At 38.3% G+C, this 24880-nt stretch overlaps 1 protein-coding gene across 3 annotated transcripts in view; it reads right to left on the bottom strand.

Annotated features, from left to right (window-relative positions):
* ATP10D (ATPase phospholipid transporting 10D (putative)) overlaps positions 1–24880 on the bottom strand; it is a 123817-nt gene that overhangs the window by 40634 nt on the left and 58303 nt on the right. For all 3 annotated transcript variants that reach the window (XM_063705257.1, XM_063705259.1, XM_063705258.1), the window contains 5 exons: positions 15593–15831; positions 7539–7727; positions 4173–4782; positions 3417–3523; positions 1363–1489 (listed from right to left, as the gene is read on the bottom strand). In XM_063705257.1, coding sequence (XP_063561327.1) covers positions 1363–1489; positions 3417–3523; positions 4173–4782; positions 7539–7727; positions 15593–15831 — 1272 coding nt within the window. The remainder of the gene's footprint in view (positions 1–1362; positions 1490–3416; positions 3524–4172; positions 4783–7538; positions 7728–15592; positions 15832–24880) is intronic.

The following is a 24880-nucleotide window of genomic DNA, read 5'->3' as shown; positions in this document are numbered from 1 at the left end:
GCATTTTTTCATGTTTGTTGGCCACTTGTTGTTGTCTTCTTTAGAAAAATGTCTGTTCATGTCCTTTAAAGGGCAGGCTTTTAAAGAATGCTCCTGCCAGTAAGATACAATGTCTATTTGCAGTGTTCTTTCATGAGTCTACAGTTCCCTTTTCTGAAACAATTGGGGCCATATGTGTTTTGGAATTTAAACATTTTTCAGATATTAAAAAAGTAATATGGTGCATATACCATATTCTATAATACTTGTTAATCAAGCATATTAATATTTCTGCAGGAAAACTGACAAATGTTCACCTAAATTAGGATAATAACTATAAATAGTCTTATATCAAATCAGGCATGATTTTTCTGCCAAATGAGTTTTGGCACTAAACCCATGGAGCATTTTTGATTTTGGAATCGCAGATGAGGAAATGTGGACCTATACTACTTACACTGTCACAGAGAAATCACTTAGGGTAGGCATCATTGCTCTATTTGCTAGATACTAAGTTAGGTCAATGTTTTCCTCCTAAATAGAGGAATGGAGCTCAGAAGCTGGTATCTTGGTATATCAGAGCTTATATTAGAATCTAGATCTCCAGACTCTAAGACAGTGGTTCTCAAACTTGACCGCCTTTAGCATCACTTTAGGGAGCTTTAAAAAATTCCAATGCCCAAGCCACACAACAGATCACTTGAATCAGGATCTCAGGGGATAGGATGCAGGCATCAATATTTTTTAAAGTGCTTCAGATAATTCTAAGATGCAGTTTAATCCAAGACAAGAGGGGTCAGTTGTGCAATTTTAGTTGAAATCAGGAAGAGAAGAAAAATAAATTTCCTTTGTCCAGTAGCAGGTGCAGGATAAAAAGCTTGGAGCCAGGCAAACGAGCTCCATGCTTGGTTAATGAGTAACTGTCAGCTACTGGCATGTGACCTTGAACAAGTCATTGAACTGCTCTGTGCCCCAAATTTCCTCTACCTAAGATAGAGATTTGTTGTGAGAATTCAAAAAAAAGATAACACGTATTAAGCACCTTATCCAATGCCTGACAAGAAACTCTATTCTTGATATTTATCTTGATTTGAACCAAGATATTTATTGGAACATTTACTTGGCTTTGTAGTCTATGTTAAGTGTTGGATTTTACATGATCTTCTTGGGGTGACCATCCTGACCCCATCACAAGTGAAGTCTAGTTCACTGCAGTGGACAACAGAATAGAATGGATTGGAAGTTGGATAGAGATCAGACTGGACAGGGTAGGCAGAGCCATATATGTTTATTAGATAACAGTGGAAGAAAATAACCCTTATTCAAAGATATCCAGTGTTTTTCAAAATCCTCCATTCAGGTAATACAACATAATTCACCTACCAAGTAATGTAAGTTTGTTCTCCAACCTCATGGCAGATTCAAGTAGTAATTCTTCCCTGTTGTCAATGCTGGTTTCAGCTAAAAAATGATTCCTCAGCCACTCTGCATATTCAGTGTCACTCATGACCTATGGGAAGAATTAAAAGAGAGGTATGAAGCAAGCCATATGATCTTGTGGGAATACCAGGACTGACCTCTGGCAAAATATCAAACCATCAACTTGTTTTACATATTCCTCCCTCTGGGCACAGCCATGTCAGATCCATATCCTCACACCACCTGGACACTAGCTTCCCAAACTCTGTGGTCAGACTAGTGCAACACTGATGATGGATGACCCTTTAACTCAGCATCTCTGGAAATTCTAGGCACCATATATGATGACAGTGGGTTAATGTCTTTAATTAAATCAGAAAGTATGCAGTTGGGAGTGGTCTCCAATTGACAGTTAAATCCAGTTTGATTCTAATGGTGCAGTTGAGAAAGTGGTATCAGGACTGTTTAGTTCGAAGCATTCTGTAACCAGCAGCACCTTTCATACCTTTTGATGTTTTGTTTGTTTGTTTGTTTTGTTTTGTTTTTGTTTTTGAGACAGAGTCTCGCTCTGGCCCAGGCTGGAGTGCAGTGGCCTGATCTCGGCTCACTACAAGCTCCGCCTCCCAGGTTCACGCCATTCTCCTTTGATGGTTATTTTATGTGGTTAATGAATGGTAAAAAGAGAAGGGCCCTATGGGTGAAACAAGTCTTATTCCAAAGAAAAATTAAATGAAATTCCTGGGGAAGTGATCAATGATATATTTTCCTTTGTCTTTAGGTTGCCACAGAAGGAGAAATCTACATTTCAGTTTTTATAAAGCAGAGTGGAGTAAAGCAGGTGAGGCAATTCCCCTCTCTGTCTACTTATTCTTGCCCACAGGTCATTCGATTTGAGAGAATCTGACACCTGTTGGGCTACATTTTAATCAAGGGTAGGATCATTCAATTGAAAAGGCAGAGTTGGTTTGATCTTGAACTCTCCATTCTTCCTTTAACTATGTGTGGGGCAGGCTTTTTGTTTTTGGTTTTGTTTTTGTTTTGAGATGGAGTTTTGCTCTGTCGTCCAGGCTGGAGTGCAGTGGCGCAATCTCAGTTCACTGCAACCTCTGCCTCCCAGGTTCAAGCAATTCTCCTGTCTTAGCCTCCTGAGTAGCTGGGATTACAGGCATGCACCACCAGATCCGGCTAATTTTTGTGTTTTTAGTAGAGACGGGGTTTCACCATGTTAGCCAGGCTGATCTTGAACTCCTGACCTCAGGTGATCCACCTGCCTCAGCCTCCTGATTACAGGCGTGAGCTACTGTGCCCAGCCATCAGACTTTTGATTGCAGCTGGTTGACTGAGTTCCTTGGGGTCTACAACAGATCCCACTTTCCCTAATGCAGCTCCCACGAACTAAACCTTGGGTAAGAAATGAAAAGTTCCGGTGAGAACATCTCTCAAATAATTTATTGGAGCTCCATCTTCTTTCTTGCTAAACTTTTGTTTAGAAAGGATATGCTATGTACCAAAATCATTCTCAATAAAGAATAATCAATACTGAGATAATATCTAGGATATTTACCTGGATTTACATATAAATACTTACGGGCACATAAGAAAAGAGTATTAAGAACTTATTATGAAAAAATTAAGGCTCATCTGTGCCCTCATTCTTTCCAAAGCAGATTTAATACTGTAAGACAGAGAGATCAATATTTTCAAAGTCCTGGGGGAAAGAAAGTAAGATCTAGAGATTTTTATTCCCAGCCAAACAACTGTTTACATATAAAGTCACTCACGGACATATTGAAACATACAAGAACTTAAAGACTATAAGTTTTAGGGATCCTTGTAGCAAAATACTTTGAACAAACTTCAGCCAACCAATATATGGAATAGAGAAGGTAAAAAGAGAGCCAGTGTCCAGGGGACTTTCCCCAGTATCTGGATTAGGGTTTGCTACACGCCGGTTTTCAGTCAGTGATAGCTAAACAAGGGAAAAAACAAAAAAGATGGAGCGCACTAAGCAGTCTCACCTTCTTTGCTATACATAAAGTACGAAGGCCTTGTTTGGCATAGTCATCCAAGTGCTTCTGGGTTTTCTCCCTTATTATCATCTGTTGTTTCTCCAGACTTGCTCCATCTGAAATAATGGACAAGATGCTTGAGTTCCTACCAGTCTGCCAAATTACAGAAATACTTTTTAAAACAATAGTAGTTTTATCCACACTAAATAAACAAATAAAAAAGCCTTCTGGTTTTGAATCCCAAATGGGTATCTGTAAAAGGGACCACTCAGAATAAATCTTTCCCTCGTTTCTTTCCCCTTGGGCAGAGGAAAGTACAAGAACCGGATACAAACACTGTTCCCAAATCATCAATAACAACAGTAACATAACTATAATGCTGCTAGCTGACATTTATTGGGCACTTTCCATTTGCTAGGCACTTGGCCAAAGGCTCTTCATACATTGCATATAGTATGTCATTAAACCTTTCAGGAACCTATAAAGGAGGTACTCTAAGACCCATTGAGTTGAAGACTTAGGCACAGAATAGTTAGCTAACTTTATCAAGACCCACCTAATGATGGAGTTCACATTTGAACTCAGATCTGGGTAGCCCCAAAACTTACTTGCTTTCCCATCAAATCCTAGGCAGCTTACCCCTACTTCACCAAATGTGATTAGTCCCCAAATATCTGTTTCTTTGCCTTTATAAAGCCATCAAGTATGGTCTTTTAATCTCCGAGCTTTTCAAATCACTACTATTTCACTTTTGTATAAACTTACCTGGGGAAGCCACTGACAGTAACTCCATGATCACAGAATCAGCGCCTTTCGTATACACCACAACTTGATTGGAAAGAGGGTGTCGGACCACAACAGACATTCTTTTTCTTACTGAGTCAAAGGGCAGGATGTGTAGGAGTTGAAATGTTAATGGTCCCAAAGCAGCAAAGTCCACCATGACCTGCTCTGGTGTCCGAGACCGTAAAGTGCATTGGTAAGCCCTGGCGGCATACACTAAGGCCGCTTCATCTGGGCTCTCGGCCTCATAACACAGGTTGCAGGCCAATGGCTGTCCAGGGAGGGACTCTGTCTTGCCATTCAGGAGGCCTGCATCACCGTGTTGTTTCTCTGTTTCTGTGCAGCAAGCTGAGCTACTGGAGCACTGGGGGCTCTCACACACCTGGGAGACCTCTTCCTCCACAGGTGAAGCTGGTTTCATTCGACTAAAGAGAGGGAGTCTGCTCACAAAGGCGTTTGGAACTCCAGAAGATGGCTCTTTCCCACTGTTAAGCGATGGAGAACTTGATCTTCGGACAGACCATCTCTGGAAAAGACTTTTAATCTCTTCCAAAGACTTAATGGGCAACCCCCCCAGTGAAGGGTGTCTGATCTATGAAAGACAATTTAGAAAGGTCTCAATACAGTCAAAAGCAGTTTCTAACAACTTTGAAGGCAAACTGGAAATAAATTAGATATAAAAAGAGTTACCACTCACTTAAATGGCTAGCAGCCCATTCTCTACTTACGACCGCCATGGAAAATATTAATACAAATAAAAATTTGTTTTTTAATAAATATTCAGATAATTTGATTTTTATTAATATTTTTAATATTTATGTAATACTTTGCTAATATTTTAATAATATTAAAATTAATGACATACATTTCTACAACCATTTAGAAAGAAATTTGACAACTGATAATAAAAGACATAAAATGTTAATATTGCTAGCAGTGGGCATCCTTCAGCAATTTTTTTTCTAAAGAAATAACTTGAAATACAGGAATTCCATGATCTTAATTGTGTGTATCCTAACCATAACAATTTTAAAGTTATAAGCAAATTAAGTATTCAGTAACAGCAAAATAGACACATCTTGAAATGTTATATAATATTTAAAAATAAAGCTTATAAAGTCTATAGGGCAATACTGAAAAAGCTATGAGACTAGTGTAAAAAAAGTAACAAGTAATAACATACATAACAAAAACACCAGAAGAAAGCAAATCAAAAGATTAACAAAATGTATTTTTCTCTTTTATTTTCCAGATTCTACAAAAGTTTGTTACTTTGAATTTTCTTTTAAATGGACCAGTAAGCAAAGCAGCTTCATCAAGAAGAGTTTTCAATATCATAATGTGGATTTGAATTTCTATTTTCATAGAACTTTTTCTTATTTGTACCCTGGTTTCTCTTAAATCTTAACTTTTATCAGTGACTAAACTGAAAAATTCACATTAATCATGGAAGGCCAATTAATTGGATGGAAAAATTTTCTCATTCAGAATGCTCAATAAATGAAAAAGTTTTCCCCTAAAAATAACTAATTTTATAATAATTTGAAGGTCTTATGCTGGTTGATTTTCAAACTTATCAGCAACTCAGAAATGAAGAGTAAAACACAATCACAGATGAGGTTTCTGTATCTCACATGAATGCTGATTAGCTACTTATTCACTGCCCTTCTATCATTACTTTGAAATACCATGAGGCTTAGACTCTTATATGCTTCAGAGATTTTCTTTCAAGCAGTAGAATATTATATTCTTTAAGAATAACCAATAATATTTCTTAAAAGGAAAACACCAAAAGATGCTTACTTTGGGAACAGATTTATTAGAAAAATATTTTTTGGGGAAAAGAACAGCCTTTATTCTGTAACTGCATAATCACGTTTTCAAAGAGCAACTTCCTAGGCAAAGCCTTGTAAAAATACAGATCCTGATGAAGCTCAACTTAATTGGAAGGAAATTGTTTTTATGTTAAAGTTGACCACCTCTGAAGCTGCCAAAAGAAAATGATCTGATGGAAAATGAAATTGAATTGGGTTGTGCTGCAAACTGAATTTTAAGTGAGTAAAAGGTGAGATAGTTACACACAAGGAGGCTAGCACAGCAAATGGTGAATCACCAACCCGTTAAACAAGTTTTCCTCCGCATTGAAAATGAATTTTCCATGAATTCTAAGCTACAAATAGACTTTAAAAATCTAGCTTTTTTTGGCCAGGTGTGGTGGCTCACGCCTGTAATCCCAGCACTCTGGGAGGCCAAGGCAGGGGAATCGCCTGAGGTCAGGAGTTTGAGACCAGCCTGGCCAACATGGTGAAACCCTGTCTCTACTAAAACTACAAAAATTAGCCAGGTGTGGTTGTGGGTGCCTATAATCCCAGCTACTCAGGAGGCTGAGGCAGGAGAATTGCTTGAACCTGGGAGGCGGAGGTTGCAGTGAGCTGAGATCACGCCACTGCACTCCAGCCTGGGAGACAGGGTAAGACTGTCTCCAAGAAAAAAAAAAAAAAACAGAAAGAAAAAAATATTATTAAACATGATATTGAATCCAATACTGTATATTTTGCCTGATACAGTACATACGATGTTGGAGGTCTCAGAAGTATCAAAGAAAGCTTCAATTTGGCAAATAAACTAAAGCAAAATGAACTGCTCTCATCACTACCCTCTTAGAGGCAAATAATATAGTAGCACTGAGCTGTATTTCCTAGGTTCAAATCCCACCTCCCCAACAAACCAGTTTTGTGACCCTGGGTAAATTACTTAGCCTCATCTGTAAAATGGAGAATAGTAGGGTAATAGCATCTAACTCATAGGGTTGTTAGGAGGATTCAACTTGTTAATACCAATAAATCACTTAGATCAGCAGTCCTCAACCTTTTTGGCACCAAGGACCAGTTTTGTGAAGACAATTTTCCACAGACGGGTTGGGTGGGACCTCAGATCATCAGGTATTAGATTCTCTGGGTATTAGATTCTCATACGGAGGGCACAACCTAGATCCCTTGCATATGCAGTTCATAATAGGGTTCGCGTTCCTATGAGAATCTAATGCTGCCCCTGATCTGACAGGAGGCGGGGCTCAGGCAGTAATGCTCACTGGCCCTCTCCTCCCCTCCTGCTGTGCAGACTGGTTCCTAACAGGCCACAGACTGTTACCGGTCTGCAACCAAGGGGGTTGGGGACCCATGACATAGACCATGGTAAGTGCAGAGCACAGAACAAATGCTGAATCAATGTTATACAGCTACTATTATTTATCATTTTTATCCACATATCAAGCTCAGTACAGATACATTTAAACCCAAAATTCTCTTCTGGAAAGTGACCCTTGTTTGCATTAGAGAACTTACTCACCTTTTGTCGGGGTTGGTTAGGAGCAGAAACCACTACTGTGTTGCAAATTGCCAATGCAATGAAGAAGTCGATGATGTACAAAGTTTCCAGTGGTGGATTTTGGATGGTCTCATCTAGTGGCATAAAGAGCCGAGGTGTAATCTGACTAAATTTGTCTAAAAGCCTGGTGTCTGGTACCACGTCTGTTTCCTGAAGATCCAATAAGACAGTGTGTTGTTATAAGAAGTATATAAAAATTAGTTTTAAATCAACAAGAGAAATAACTTGTATAGCCAGGATCTAAATGAATCATGAGATGGTAAACTTTATTTTTCTAAAAACAATTGTGATGTATATCATGTCATGGGAAGTGAGAATAGGAAAATAAAAGATATAAAAACAAATGGATAATCCAGAATGCACCTCATCGATGGAGACTCTCTTAACTATTAAACTAAACAGGAGTTTAGTTTTCACCAAATCTAGTTGAGTGTTTTCTCATTTTGAAATACATAATAGCAGAGGTAGATTTTGTTGAGCCCAGAATTCTACCTCGGTCATAGATTTATTCACCATCACTTGATGAATACTAACTCTTAAACTTTGGGCATTATTCATACCATGTTATTGCAACAAAATATTTTATGGCTCAAGTTTCTGCTATTGTAAAAAACAACTCTCCAAAAATAAAAATGATTATAAGCAGGCTAACATATTTTATCAGCATTTTCAAGTAATACAAGACATTAATAAGGGTTCTTCCAGATTTCTGATCACCACATACATTTGGCAACTATACTTTCTTCTCAGTACAGGTTTGCTCTAAGAAGTTGTTATTGAAAAAATGTACTCCATTTTGTTTGACACAATGCTTCTCACACGTGAGAGTACGAGTTTTGACAAAATAATGTTGTAGTAGAAATCTAAGTATAATCCAGTAACATATAGTTAACTGCTTTAGAAATTTTTCAGCTGAGTCAAAGGAGGAACCACATGCTCAGAATCAAGGTTGTACAAAAGCACCGTTGTATTCTAAGAGTCCTAGAGGCAGCTGGCCTGCAAAGCACAGTGACTGCAGGAAAGCCAGGAGAGGAGATTTAGAGAAAAGAGTAAAATATAAGGATGTATGACATGGACTCAGAAGATTATGGTTTGCACTTATGCTTAAAAGTTTGGTGAGAGTTAGCATAGGTTTAGTAAGAAGACAGCATGGGATGGAAACCATATAGGTTCTAAACCCATATAGGATAGGTTCAGGTCTTAGCTCCACTGCATACTAACTGGAGGTCTTGGGCAGCTTACTTAACCTCCTTTTCCTCTTCTGTATAATGGGAAAAATAACACTTACCTCCCAGGTGGCTGTATAAAGTAAATGAGATAATGACTAAGATGAGACCAGTAGAACAGGAACCTAAGACATTTAATGTTCCTTTTCCTTCTTTCTTTCTCAAATGACACACTCACCTTCAGACAGGTTAGCAGTCTCACCTGGCTTCCAGACTCACCAAGTTACCTGCTGTCAAAAAGCATTGCTAAGTTTCTATCTAAATTCATTAATTCTGCTGGCTTGTGCTATTTAACTTAGCAAAATTTGAATCTTGTTCAGTTTGATGGAGTTCGTAGCCATTCATGAGCTGATGGCTGTTAACTAGTAAGTTGGTCACATTCTCTCATGAGTCTCACATATATAGTAGCTCTGAGCTGGCACTTGTGCTAGACCCTCAGTTACTCAGGGAACAACCCTGGCCTTAAGGACCTCCTTGCCAAAGTCAGTAGAAGAAAGTGGTAAAGTTGGAGAGACTTTTTTATTTGGTCAATGAAGAGATGCCTGGGAAATTTGTTGCATGGTATTTTACCAAGGCCTATGATTATGCTCTTGTCTAGTGCTTATGAGATTCTACAGGTCAGGGCAATATTTCCAATGGCATCCTTCTCTGAATGTTAACATGGAATAAGCAAAAAATTAACAGAGTTCTATACTGAAATAAGTTTAAGAAATGTTTAAACAAGCTTTTTAATTTCAGCATTTCTCAGAGAGTTTAATGGGTATTAGGAATCTCCAAGAAGAGGCTAGTATGTGCAGGCTTTCCAAATTCTATTTTTTAGAGACTTCTTTTATAGAAGACATTTGGGACTGAGTCAGAGACCATAGAAGCTAATAGTGATTTCATTGTATCAATGATCTCAGCAATTATTTGACTAATAATTGGTTCAGAACATAAGGATTATCTTGCATTCTGAAGTCAATCTAACATTGATGAAAGGTTTGCAACTTCTGCATTTGTGACAAATGCTATTTACTATGGTCTAAATGTTTGTGTCTCCCCAAAATTTGTATGCTGAAATCCTAACCTGCAAGGTGACGGTATTAGGAAGTAGGGCTCTTTGGGGATAATTAGGTTAAGAGGGCAGTGACTTCATGAATGAGATTAAAGTCCTTATAAAACAGGTCCAAGGGAGCTTGTCCACCATATGAAGACACAGTAAAGAAGGTAATGTTTTTATGAACCAGGAAGCAGGCCCTCACCAGACCCCAAATCTGCTGGCTCCTTGAACTTGGACTTTCCAGCCTCCAGATCTGTGAAAAATAAATTTCTGTTGTTTCTAAGCTACCCAGTTTATGGTATTTTGTTCCGGCAGCCTGAATGGACTAAGACACTATTTATGTAGTCAACGTAATATGCCGTTCAGGGAATCCGATGGCTGCCTGACTGAAAGGCTGTGCTGTGGCCACGAGAACAGAAGTAATACTGAAGTTGGCCCAAGCTGGAGGTGAGTGGGAACAGTGTGTAAAAGTGGGGTTGTGTGGCTTTGGTCAGCAAAACTGTGCTGAGAAGTATTGTCAAAATAAAGTGGGAAAAATCTAGAAAGTCAGGACCATAGAAGACCTTGAAAAGCACTATAAAACAATATACATAAAAGAGCCCAGAAGATTTAAGGAAAGGTCTACATACAAAGAAGCTTCAGGCATGGCTCATTCTTCTACTTTAGTTGGTCCCACTAAAATAAGTTAATTTCTAGTGACTAAGAAGTTAGTCACTGAATTAAGGTGAAGATATAGAGTCACCACATGCAATTCTTATCTCCATGACTGTATCCGTAGCTGTTTCTCCCAAGATCCAAATCTTCCTTATTGAGACCCAGGATTACATTATTAACTTTTGCTCTCTTGTCAGTGATAGGTGGCTTCTGCCTTCTCTGGATGCCTGCTAACTTCAGAACCAGACTCAAACCATCTTGCTTTAAATAATTCCTTACATAGGTATGGAATCTCTCCCCAGAGAATTTGGAAGGCCCATTAAAGTAAGGACCATATCTTATTGATCTTTGGATCCCTAACTCAGTACTTGACACATGGGTAAGCAATAAAAGTGTATTGTCATATGTTACTACAATTTGCTAATCTCATATCCCATAAGGAAAGAGAGGGAGAAACAACCAGATGAAAAAGATGTCACTCTTTGGGAAATAAACACATATTACCTCCCACTGGGCTCAAGTAGATACCTTTTTAAAATTCAAGAAAATTTTTACTTCACATGAGAGCACAGATTACAGAGTATGATGTAGACAGCTTCCTATAATGTAAACAAAGCCTTATTTGGTTTCCTGGTGAGAGTCTAGTATCTTTGTCCTAATCTTGCATGGTATCTGCCTATCTCAAATTTTAGATTTACCCTCATAATTCCTATTATGCCTTCCTACTGAGAGACAGGACTAGCTGGATTTCCTAGGCCGACTAAGAATCCCTAAGCCTAGCTGGGAAGGTGACTGCTTCCACCTTTAAACACGGGGCTTGCAACTTAGCTCAGACCCGACCAATCAGATAGTAAGGAGAGCTCACTAAAATGCGAATTAGGCAAAAACAGGAGGTAAACAAATAGCCAATCATCTGTTGCCTGAGAGCACAGCGGGAGGGACAATGATAGGGATATAAACCCAGGCACTGGAGCCGGCAATGGCTACCCTCTTTGGGTTCCCTCCCTTTGTATGGGAGCTCTATCTCACTGTATTAAATCTTGCAACTGCACTCTTCTGGTCCGTGTTTGTTATGGCTCGAGCTGAGCTTTCGCTCGCTGTCCACCACTGCTGCTTGCCACCATCGCAGACCCGCCGCTGACTTCCACCCCTGCGGATCTGGCAGGGTGTCAGCTGTGCTCCTGATCCAGTGAGGCACCCATTGCCACTTGCCATTGTTCCTGCATGGCTAAGTGCCTGGGTTCATCCTAATTGAGTTGAACACTAGTCAGGGGTTCCATGGTTCTCTTCTGTGACCCATGGCTTCTAATAGAGCTATAACACTCACTGCATGGCCCAAGATTCCATTCCTTGGAATCCGTGAGGCCAAGAACCCCAGGTCAGAGAACACGAGGCTTGCCACCATCTTGGAAGTGGCCCGCCACCATTTTGGAAGCCACACGCCACCATCTTGGGAGCTCTGGGAGCAAGGACCCCCGCCCCCCCAACCCCATGACATTACTAAGTTGTAGATTTCACATTCAGGTTTACTCCTTTCTTTTTTTTCTCTCTTTCCTCTATTTAAATTCAAATTAACAAGTAAAAACTGGCCAAAACTCCCTTTGCCCTCTAATAGTGTTGGTTGGATCTTTTGAATGGCTTTCATATAATTTAAATGTTAAATTTGTTTTAAATTTCATATAATTTAAATGTTAAATTTGTTTTAAAACAGAAGCAGCAGCCCACTATAATTGTTTATGCAAAACTTTAAAAACCCATGGTTTAGTAGTGGACAAAGACACTCTAGATGGGACATAAAGTTGACCAAGGAGCTCTAATACTGTTCTTCACTCCTCCCCTAGTTCCACCTGTACCCAAGGTTTTTCATTTCATTGCTGGATGCCACTCTACTCATTTTAAGGGTTCACCACTCCACCACTGCAACTTTGGCTTAAGAGTGGACACAAATATCTTCTATTGCCACCACCCCCTCCCCACTGATTCCTAAACAACACAGTCCTGAAAAAAAAAAAAAGACAAAGGTGAATAACCACATGCTGACAATTCCTCCTGCATACCACATTCTCCCTTGGCCCTGTGGTTCTGAATGTCTGCATATACCATGTGCTGTCAGCTCCAAATGCCTTTCCTTCCTTTTCCAATCTGTGAACCTCTCTCTACTCATTAGTTTAATCCTAACTCAAGTTGTAGCTCTTCTGGGCAGCCTTTCTTGATCCTTCTTCACTCCCTTAGAGGTGATCACTCCCTTCTTTGTGACCTTACTATACTTTGGATTAAGTACTATGACTACATCTTTAATACAGGTTTATAATTATTCATTTATATGTCTCTCTTCTCTATCTAGAATAAAACTGAAGGCTGAGGGCATGTCTTATTCACTTTATATCCCCATGTCCAGTATTGTGCCATGCCTTCCATTAATTCATTAATAAATTCATTATCCCATAAATATTTATTGCTAATCTATGGTGCCAGGCACCCCTGAAGGTAAGACGAGTGCATAGAACAGACAGGATCCTGGCTTACAGGGAACTCACATTCTACCTGGGGGAGACAGCAGATCCAAAACTATCCCAACAGCAAATAAATAAGATGCCTTTATACTGAGACAGAGAGAGACAAGGGAGAGATGGAATGTACTTGGAACTGGGTGACAGAGAAAGCTTCACTGAGAAGGTATTTGAGCTGAGGCTCAATGACAGAAAGGAGACAGCTATACAAAGATCTAAGAGAAGAGCATTTCATGTAGAATAAACAGTATGCTTGTTGAATGAAAAACTCCAGAAGATTAAAGATGCATAAACATACTGGCTTACAAAGTAAAGGTTTCTATTTCTAAAATAGGTACTATGAACCCAGGACTCACGGGCCTCAGTGACATTCTAATGCCCAAAGGCTAGTACATCTTCATCAGCACCCTGCCTAGCATCCTCACTTGCTGGCTCATAACTCGTCTCCTTTGAAGGGTGCCATCTTACAACCTTCCACTTTTAGACATCACAACTCTCAGAATGCCCTCAAGCTGGCGTTCTTAACCTGGGCTCCACAGATGGGCTTTTAGAATTTTATATGATATATTTGCAGATGCTCATTTTTCAGATCAAATATTATGTAGTTTTCTCAAAATAATCTTTAGTCTTCAAAAAGATAAAATCAACTTGCTTAGACCAAGACTGAGAAATAATCTTATACATTGAGGAAGACCATGACCTAGTTATTCTATATATTAGGGGTATGGTTTTGCAAAACACAAACAAAACAAGGACAACAGTAACAGCAGCACAAGAGCATCCACATAATCAGCAATGACATTGGAGTATAAGGCAAATGAAAAGAAAATGGCCCAGATGAAAAGACAGCCTGGTAAGTAGCTTCCTTCAACAACCTTTAAAAATGCTTTACTGAGAATGGACGTGCCAGCCTTTGTGCTAGATGTTGATTCAAGATGGATAAATCCTTCTCTCAGGGAGTTAATGGTGGATTGCCAGAGGCAGAAATAAGACCAATGCCATGTGGATGAAGGGACGGGGGGACGGTGTAAACAGAGCTCGGATGCTGAAAGAAGAGAATCTGAGAGGTCTTCAGAAAAAGGTGATATTTTTAATTTAGTTCTTAAAGAAATAAATATTTCACCAGATTTGATGGATAGAGGTAGTATATGAAGAGAGAATATATTTTAGACAAGGTAAATTTATCTATAAAGGGACAAAGACTTTAAACTAAGAAATAACCAATCATTTGTTCCACGAATAGGGTGAGGTTTGATCAAGAAACCAATAAGGTGTGGCACAGATCCACCTTATTACCAAACTGTGCTGCTTCTGTCTAAACAGGAGCCAACATGTTCTTACTTTCAGGTGGATGGAAAATGAAAAGTTCAATACAAGGATAGATAAAAAGATAAAATAGAAGAAAATATATCGATAGAAAAATAGAAGAAAAATATATTTCCGATATGGGCTTATAATGAGTATACAGAACGAACTGTGTACATTCTTCTTCCATTTCAAAAGTTGGAGAAATATTAAGTCTTGGAATCACTTGACATATGGCTAAGATATAATACAATAGTTTTTATATTAGTGCCACAGAAATGAGCTGGACTGAAATGATCACTCCAGTTGCTGTAATTATGCATTTGTTGACAATTTGAGAAGAGCCAGGATCCTGGGAAGCTCGAGGCCTTCCCAGGACAAATGAGACCCCAGGAGTCTACTCATATCATGTCTCTACTGTGAAAACCATATGATAAATTCAATGTAGAAACACAAAGCTTCCCCAAAGCTGGTTTATTCTTGTTATGTCACCTATTTTGTAGGTATTATCAGTCTGATGGCTGGGAAATCCTCATTTTGGTAAAACACAAGACTTAATAAAATGTAAAAGGCAAAGAAGGAAATTGAACTTTTATACAGGTAGTTTTAAATACAGCAAAAATTTCTAATTTTTTTCACACAGCACCTTTCCCTCTTTTCCCCATCATCTACATGGTCCTCTAGTTTTTCTGGAGTAAAATGGATTTGTTAATGGATGTGACTAGACAGTTCCTGACACTTCCCACTGGAACTCATGAACACATTCTGTTGAGCTCTGAAATTGATATATTAGAAAATGACCTTCTGGAGCCAGGAATAGGGAAAAACCACAAGTTTGGTGGGACTTGGGAGATTACAGAGCAATAAAAAGGCCTTCAATGTACCACATGGCCTATGAATGTCCCTATAAATTACACTTGCTTATCTGACTATGAGATAACTCTGGTAAGCTTTGCTGGTTCTAAGAGTGAGCCATGATTCTTAAACCAAGGCAGCCTTCTTCAGGCTCACACATAATCAGCCCTGGCCAGAAATATTCTACTTTTTTTTTTTCAGAAATGGTATACTACCTCTCAACATTGAGTTATTTTTTAAAAGTAGACTAGTGTGATATTGTTTGTTTATACTTCTAATTACGTGTGGTGATCTTGCTGAGCTGCAATCATGTAGTCTCTTCTAAGGTAGAAAAGACAACAGAGTTTGACTCTATCATAATTACAAGGCTGTTCTCTCATCATACATTGTGGATGTGCAGGACTCTAGTCATGCATTCATACTCACAATGGGGCTACTGAAAGCAGCCTGTCTGGAATGAGGCACTTCACTGGCTCCTTCTCCACTTCCTAGAGTAAAAGAGCTCCCAGCAAGATGATTTGAGGGCTTATTTCCCAAAGGCCCATTATGAACTGTCCTGCAGCTGGGGGCTCTCGGTTTTGCCATATTGCTGAGGGAACCGCTGACTGTGTCTATAAAATCTTCATCTTCAGAGACAGCTTCCTGATAGGACTCCAACCTCCTGGCTGTGGGATAAAAAGCACACTGAGTCAATGTTTGAGAAGAGCCACTTGTAAGTTGAATATATCAGGCAGTTACTTAAGCAGCTATTTCACACCATCTCCTCCCCTTTCAAACCTGGCTGCCAAGGCCTACCTCCCATAGCCTTGGTCAATGAACTTACCTTATACCTCATTGAGAAGCAATCAGATCAAAATTCCCTTCTTTTTCCATCATCAAATCTACCTACTTATCTGCATTGGTACTCATACTCTCGGCCTTTCCTCCTCCTACTGTGGACAAAGCATCTGTCTTTGTTTCAGACACCAAATTCTCCACTTGTCATCTGAATCTCACCTCCCTGAACTCAATGACTTCACCCTTACAATTCTTCCCTCTTTCACTGACACCAATCTCTCTTTAAGTAATTTCATGGCTTTCTGTCCCCATCTCTCCACTGACATTGCTCTTGTCAAGGTCACCAATGAGCGCCATGTTGTCAAATCCAATGATCATGTCCATCCTTATCTTATGTGAACCCTTAGTAATATCCAACAGACTTGACCATTCTTTCCTTCTTGAAATGTCTCTTTTGGTTTCTCTAACATCACACTTAACTGTTTTTCCTCCTACTTCAATGACTGTTTCTTCTTAGTTTCTCCTGCTGTCTCTTCTTTTTAGTCCTCAAATACTGGAGAGCTGCAGAAGCGCCTTCCTTCTCTACCTGCATCTTCCTTGATGATCTCAACTGGTCCCATCTTTGAAATGACCTCACTGGGAAGTGAAGACTTCCCAGATCTGACCACACAATTTATAATAGATCCTATGCCAAGACCTACCACCATCTACACATATATATCTTATTTATTTTATTTTTTGAATCATCCAGTAGAATACAATCTCCAAAAGGTCAGAGAATTCTGTCTGTTTTGCCAATATGATAATCTCAGACTTCAAAGCAGCAGCTGATAGGTACTATCTTTGTAAATGAAACTTAACGACTTACACAGTTACTTAAGCCAGAAATCTAGAATCCTCCTAATTTCCTATCTTCTTTCTTATTTTCAAAGTATAACTAACATCTGTCCTCCATACATCCAAAAAATATCTCAAATAACTCTACTTCTCTCCATATCCATTACCTTAGTCCAAGCCACCATCATCTCTCAACTGGACCAGTGCAATAGTCTCATAACTGGTCTCCTTGCCCCTCTGCAATCCATTTTTCAAATAGTAGCTAGAGTGATCTTCCTAAAAGATAAAGCAGATCAGATCACTTCCTGCATAAAACACTCCAGTAGCTTTACAATTCACTTAGAATAAAATCTGGACTCCCTATCCTGGCTTAAATAACTCAAGATGATCAGAGCCCTGCTGACCTATCTAACTTCGCTTCTCTTTCTACATGCCCACTAAAATCCAGACTCACTGGCCTTCTTTCTTTACTTTGAAAAGTAATAAGCTCACCCTTGCCTGAGGGCTTCTTTACTAGATGTTCCTTCTGACTGGAAGCCTTTCCTACGGAATTTCAAGATCATGTCATTCAGATCTAAGCCCCATGTCCCACTTAGAGAGGCCTTGCCTGACCCTCCAGTTTAAAGTGGCCATCCAATCATTTTATATCATACCACCTTATTTTAATTTTCTACCAAGTACTTATCACTAATTTTTTTCTTGATTTAAAAAAGTAATATATTTGTGAATATTTTCTCTAATAGAAACTCTATGAGAGCAGGGGCCTTATGTGAATTGTTCAGCATTGTATCCAGTGTCTGGAATATAGAACATCGATAAACATGTGCTTGTTGGATTGCCAGTCTTCTCTATTCAGCCTAACTCTAGCTACAGGATAAAGTATGGCTTTGGGTAAGTTATTCTATGAAGTGAAGAATGTTTGCACATTCTATTTTTTTATAATAGTTTTTGTCTGTATTCTTTAAGGACAAGGAGAAGCTAAGGGTCTATGTGGTGATCCTAGGTTCCAGTATCAACTCTTTCAAAGACTAAGTGGCTTTCAGCAAATCACTTGCTGTTTCTGGGCCTTTGTTTTCAGAATGAAACATTTCAGAATGAACGATTTGGATTCGGTGACTTTAAGATCTTTCCCAGCTCTGCAAGTCTCATCATATAATCTGCCTAAACAACACGGAATGTTTCCCAGTATGACCTTCCAGCTTCAAAAACTGGTTTACGTATTGTGTCCCAGAGATTCTGATCTCCTCCATTTTCATCTATGCCTTTGCTTGAAATATTCATTTGTGTCCTTTCTATTTACATAAATACTGAACATCTTTAGAAGTTTAGTTCAAATGCCAGCTCCTCCACAAAGACCTCTGTAACTATACTGACTCTTACTCATACCACTCATTGGGAATTTATAGATTACATGTGCAGAATGTACCAGGCATTTGTTTATGTACCAGGCACTTGCCTCATTTAATCATTATATCTCAGCAGATACTATTAATACCAGCATTTTACAAATAAATAAACTTAAGTAATTTGCCCCATCTCACAAAAATGGTACAAATTAGTCTTAAAATCAGTTCTATTAGACTCCACAGCCCCATGCTTTACTGTTTCTGAATCTACCTATATATGTTAACAGGGCCAATTTTTAACACATGGCCAATATCCCCTGCTTAATTTCAATGAGTCCACGTTTTGTCATTTAAATAAAAATTTATTAAATGAATAATAAATGAATGAATCAATAGACATGTCAATGAAATATCCCTAGTATTAACGGAAAGTTGTGGGGTAGGAAGTTAATATTTTTTGAGATCCTCCTTTTTTCATGCATATATATATATGTGTGTGTGTGTGTGTGTGTGTATAATATATATGTATACCTATTTCCTTTTTATCTTCAAAATAATGCCATCAGGTAGAAACTATCACTGCCTACTCTGCAGCTGAGGAGATTAAGACCCAGAGAGATTAAGCAGTTCAACCATGATTAAACAGCTAGTTGTGGGTGGAGCTGGAAATTCGATTTAGGTCTTCTGCCTCCAAAGCCAGCACACTACCCACTATCTTATAGCTCCTCAGCAGTGATTTGTATATAATATGTTGGCTCAGTGGTTCTCCACATGGGGTGAATTTGTCCCCTGGGGGTTTGGCAATGGCTGTAGACACTTTTGCTTGTTATAACTGGGAGAAGTGTGCTGCTGGCATTCAGTGGGTGGAGGCCAAGGATACTTCTAAACATCTTACAATGCTCAGGACAGCCCCCAACAACAAAGATTAATCTAGCCCAAATAGTGCTGAGACTGATAAATCCTTGAGTAGCTCAAGGAATTTATTGATGATGTAACACCATTTAAAAAATATTTTAAAAATACAGAAGTTTCCCCTTTTTCACAGGGGATATGTTCCAAGACCCCCAGTGGATGTCTGAAACCATGGATAGTATTGAACCCTAAATATACTATGTTTATTCATATACATACATACCTATGATAAATGTTAACTTATAAATTAGGCATAGTAAAAGATTAACAATAATAATAAAATAGAATAATTATAACAATATACTGTAGTAAAACTTATGTGAATGTGATCTCTCTTTTTCTCTCTCAAAATATTTTACTATACCAAAGGTAATTGAAACTGTGGAAAGTAAAACCACAGATAAGGGGGTAATACTGTACTTCAAAACACATATAAACATGGAGGCTATATTTAATGATCGTGTAACTTCTAGCCATCATTAGGGAAATCAGTCATCATGCAACTATATAATTAGTATAGTTCCAGGTAGCTCAGCTATTACTGTAGGGAAAACTTGTTCAGTCAGTACAATTGCAAAAGTGGAATCAAGAAGATATGAAGTGACTCAACCTTTAATCATTTTGTGGAAGCTATGAAAAGGAAATAGGCCAGGCCCGGTGGCTCAGGCCTGCAATCCCAGCACTTTGGGAGGCCGAGGTGGGTGGATCACCTGAGGTCAGGAGTTTGAGACCAGCCTGGCCAACATGGCAAAACCCCATCTCTACTAAAAATACAAAAAATTAGCTGGGTGTGGTGGCGGTCGCCTGTAATCCCAGCTACTAGGGAGGCTGAGGCAGGAGAGCTGCTTAAACCCAAGGGGCAGGGGTTGCAGTGAGCCAAGATCGCGCCACTTCACTGCAACCTGGCAAGACTAGACTCCTTCTCAAAAAAGGAAATAGACTGGTAAAGTTACGATGTGATTCAGAAAACAAAGCTACTGGAGCTATAATTCCAGGCTCAGTGAGAATTTTATAAAAATTAGGTGTGAAGCCAGGTGTGGTGGCTCACACCTGTAGTCCCAGCACTTTGGGAGGCTGAGGCTGGCAGATAGCTTGAGCCCAGAAGTTCGAGACCAGCCTGGGAAACATGGCGAAATCCTGCCTCTACAAAAAATACAAAAATTAGCCATGTGTGGTGGCATGTGCCCATAGTCCCAACTACTTGTGAGGCTAAGGTGGTAGGATCACTTAAGCCCAGAGGGTTGAGGCTGCAGTGAGCTGAGATCATGCCACTGCACTCCAGCCTGGGTAACAGAGTGAGACCCTGTGTTAAAAAAACATATTGCATGAGAAACAAAGTTTTATTATAATATTGATAAAACTTATCCAAATCGTTATGACTTTTAATATTTCTTAGTATTTCTTTAATATTTCTTAATACTTACCTTAAAGTAGACTCCAAAATAGTTACATGAATGCCTCAAAGCAGGGCAGGAATTCTTACTTTTTGCTTCATAAGAAAAAACTTACAAAGTCTATTCTTTCCTTTAAGGTAGGTATTGAAATAGGTACCAAATTGTCTACTTTATTTCTCTTCATTATTTAATCCCCGATCTGTCTTTTCTTCCCATTCCCCTCTTCAAATACCCAGTAATCTTCCTATAGCCTGTTACTTGCATCAATTTGATATATGGAAGAAGTGGGCATGAGTCTACAGAACAAAAAGTGTATCATACTTTCAATGTGCTCTCCAAAGGGCCCGAAACAAAGGTGAACAGCATTCAGATGAGTTTCCTTCAGTTGTATCATCAATCCTCCATCAACCCTTTCACTATGAACTAAATCTGCAAACATTTCCAGCATTCCAACTTTTGCCTGCTTGTAAATAACACACTCAGCTAAACCTCCTCCAACTGTATCACCCATATATCCTTGATATATAAACCTTTGTTCTAAACTAATTCCCCATACATTTCCAGCATCGTAAGAACATCCAGTATCTTGGCTTCAACATCCCAAGCCTTAATCAGTGCAAAATCCACCTCCAATACTGACTGCCTGAAAATCAAAACAAGATGGAACAAGAACACTGACTTTATATCTTATGACAATGAACATGATAATTTATGTTTACATATCTGCCTCCCACATCGGACCATGAGCTCCTTAAGAGATAGGCCTATTTCTTATTTTAACAATATTTACAACAACAACAACAACAACAGTAACAACAGCTATATTTATAGAGAACTCATTTTGTGCCATTTGCTGTTCTAAATTCTTTATGTGAATTATCTTCTCTCATTCTCTTAACCATCCAATGAGATAGATAGTGTCATTGATCCTTTTTATTGAGGCACAGAGAAATTAGATAGTTGTTAAGGGCCACATGGCTTGTAGGTAGTGGAAATGGGATGCAGACTCAGGAGGCCTGATTCCAAAATCCTTGTTCTTGAAAAGTGTTCAATGCTACTGCCTCCATGTAAATCAGATTCACAAATTGTGCATCATAAAGGTATACTCTGGATAAGCCCAAATTGATGGACATTCTACAAAATCCCAGAATAATGCCACTCAAAACTGCTAAGTTTATCGAAAGGAAAGAAAATCTGAGAAACTGTCACCTAGAGAAACCAAAATGATGACTGTTATGCAGCATCCTAGCTAGGATCCTGGGACAGAGAAAGAACATTAGGTAAAAATGAAGGAAGTCCAAATAAAATATGGGTTTCAATTAATAATAATGTATCAGCATTTGTTCATTACTTATCTCAAATATATCATATGACTAATGCAAGATGATAACAGCAGGGAAAACGGCATGAGGGCATGCTGGAACCCTCCAGGATATTTTTGTAACTTTTCTGTAAATCTAAAATTATCCTAAATTTAAAAGTTTATTTTTAAGAAAGCATTCTCTTTAAAGTCTTTTAAAGGAGTGGCTTGTTAAAATTTTAATATGCATATTAATCACCCGGGGATATTATTAAAATGCATTTAATTGAAGCTCTGAAGAGGGGGTCTGAGTTTCTGCAATTTAAAAGCATGCCCGGGTGTTGCTGATGCTGCCAGTACATGGAACACATTTCGAAGCTAGAAGGTTTAAAATATACAATGGTGTTGTCAGGTGTGTTTAGTGCAATTCCATGTGTAAGAGGTTGTTTCCAAGCAGCAATATTCTTCACCAAATTATCTCCTAGGCAACACTTCTGCAGAAAACCCTAAAGGACTAGCCATTAAAACACAGATACACTGTTAAAATAGTTTTCACTTCAGTGAAAATATGCCTCAGAATTAATTTCTAGAGAGAACTGGTCTCCACTAGTTTGTGTGTGTGTGTATACACATGTGTTTAATTTTAAACCACTGCATAAAAAAGACCAGAAGCTCTAGGTGTGTCTATGGTAGAGAAGTGGTCAAAGGCAAAGTTAGCACCTCTAGAACTTTGGTTCCCAAACAGGTAGCTTATCAGTTACAGTTCAGTCAGGATAGCATTTGATTCCCAGTCACTTAATATCTTTTCTGTGTGAGGAGGCATAAACGAAAAATACTCACTTGGGCAGGGATATGTATGTTCAGTGACCAGAGTGGAGGAGGGCTAGTATTAGCTCTTTGAAATGTTATGAACACAAAATTTTGTGTTATAAATACAAAAAAAAAGCAGTGCTTCTCACTGTATATTTTATGAAACATTGTTGCTGCAAGGCAGTTCCTAAAAATGGGGATCTATGGTCAAATAATTCAGGAAAACACTAACCTCACAAATGTACTACAGAGGTTTAGCATAGCATTATTAATGTGGTTCCATTTTATTGAAAATGAATGATGAAGTCTTAAGAAAAATGGTTATAAAAGTAAAATCACACTGCGATGCCATTTCTGTTTTAAAAACAAAAACATAAATGTGTGTGCGTGCAAATGCATATCTTAAAAACAAAAACATATACATATGTGTTAAAAAAAAGACCCCAAAAGTGCATTAAAATGCTAACAGTGATCTATTCTGTTTGATGGGGGTTAGTGATGGCTTTTAAATTTTACTATAAGATGAAACATAATGCAGTGTCATCATATTCAATATGATTAGCTATATTTTACATTTGCATGGTGATTACATAATAAACACTTAACATTTTACCCCTTACACTCACAGGTTACCAAAGTTGACTTAAAAATACATGTACCTAGAAGAAAATATAGTATATTTTTTAACAATACCAGGTATGATGGGTTGTCTGAGCTCAACACTACCATCAGAAATCATAATATTCATAATAATTGACAAATTTATATAACAAACATATAAACCTTTTGATGAGAAGAGACACTGGAAGCACAGTTTAGAGACTGTGGTAGGCAGAATTCTAAGATGGCCCTGAAGAGTCCTGTCCCCCGTGGTAGATGCACCTTGTGACTATGCTATGATTAAATTATGCTATGTGGCAAAAGTGGAAGGATTTTGCAGATGTAATTAATCAGCTGACTTCGAGTAATTTGAAAGAAGACTATCCTCGGTGGACATGATCTCATTAGGTTAGTCCTTTAAAAAGGATTCAGGACTTCCCTGATGTCAGAAAGATTCAAAATGAGAAATTCTGTTGCTGGCCTTGAAGAAGCAAACTGCTCTGCTGTGGTGAGGCTGTTTGGCAGGAAACAGCAAGCAACCTCTTGGAGCTGCGAATAGTCAGGGATGACAGCAGCAAGAATGCAAGGACCTCAGTCCCAAAACTTCAGTACACTGAATTCTGCGAAATACCAGTGAGCTAAGCATAGGATGAGGTCATCAATAAGATCACAGTCTCAGCAGACACCTCTATTTCAACCTGGTGGGAGACCCTGAGCAGAGGAGGCACTTATCCTATACCCAGAGTCCTGACTTAGAGATACCGTGAGACAGCATATTTGTGTTGGTTTAAGCCATTATGGTTTGTGGTGATTTGTTATGCAGTGATAGAAAACTAATAAGTGATAAATAATGAAACAGAAAAATATTTGTCACATATAGAAGAAAAGGATAATATAACATCAGGGTTGATATCCTAAGTATTTAAGAACTTGTTTTAAATGAGTGCACAAATGAACATCGGCGCTGGCCACAAACAATCTAGACTAAGCATACAAGCTGAACATTAACCCTGACCTTACATAAAAGCTCTCCCACAGACTAACAAGAACAAAGAAACCCCATTTAAAAAACAGGGAAATAATTCAATTAATTTACCAAGGAAATTCAAATGACTGAAAAACATATAAAAAGTTAAAAAGCTCATTACTAAGCAGAGACAAATTAAGACAATGAAGTGCTAACTTGTCTTTAAAAATCACACAGATTAAAAAGTGTAACTTCATTACATTATGGCTGGGTGTGAAAAACAAGCATTATTTTTCTGGGTTGTAGGAATGTAAATTAGCATGATATTTTAGAGGAAAATGTATCTTGTAAAAACAATTGAATAAATATATATGTACCAAGATGCATAATGCATGCTGAATTTTATTTATCATAATTTTAATCTTGTTTATCTATCTTCTTGTCATAAATCTAAATTACATGCAATCAGGGACTCATGCCACATATTGGGAGCTCACAAAATGTTTGGTGAATGAATAAGTGATGTTAACTACAAGTGCTTTTATATTAACAAACTAAGTGGCCACCATTAAGCATAGCAAACTAAGTTTGACCACATATAGTAGAAAACTATATTCTTAATTTTAAGTTACGAACTGACTTAGGAAAAATTTCATAAGACATTGTTGAATAAAATAAACAATTTACAAAAATAGTACTATTACATGTTCTAACTAATAAAAGGGAAAATGTGTAAATATATGTTCACATATAGAGAACTATGCATAAAGA

The sequence above is a fragment of the Gorilla gorilla genome, chromosome 3, assembly GCF_029281585.2.
Source record: "Gorilla gorilla gorilla isolate KB3781 chromosome 3, NHGRI_mGorGor1-v2.1_pri, whole genome shotgun sequence".
Classification (NCBI taxonomy): domain Eukaryota; kingdom Metazoa; phylum Chordata; class Mammalia; order Primates; family Hominidae; genus Gorilla; species Gorilla gorilla.
The sequence above is the reverse complement of the archived record's forward strand: the minus strand, read 5'-3'. Positions and strand labels throughout refer to the sequence as shown.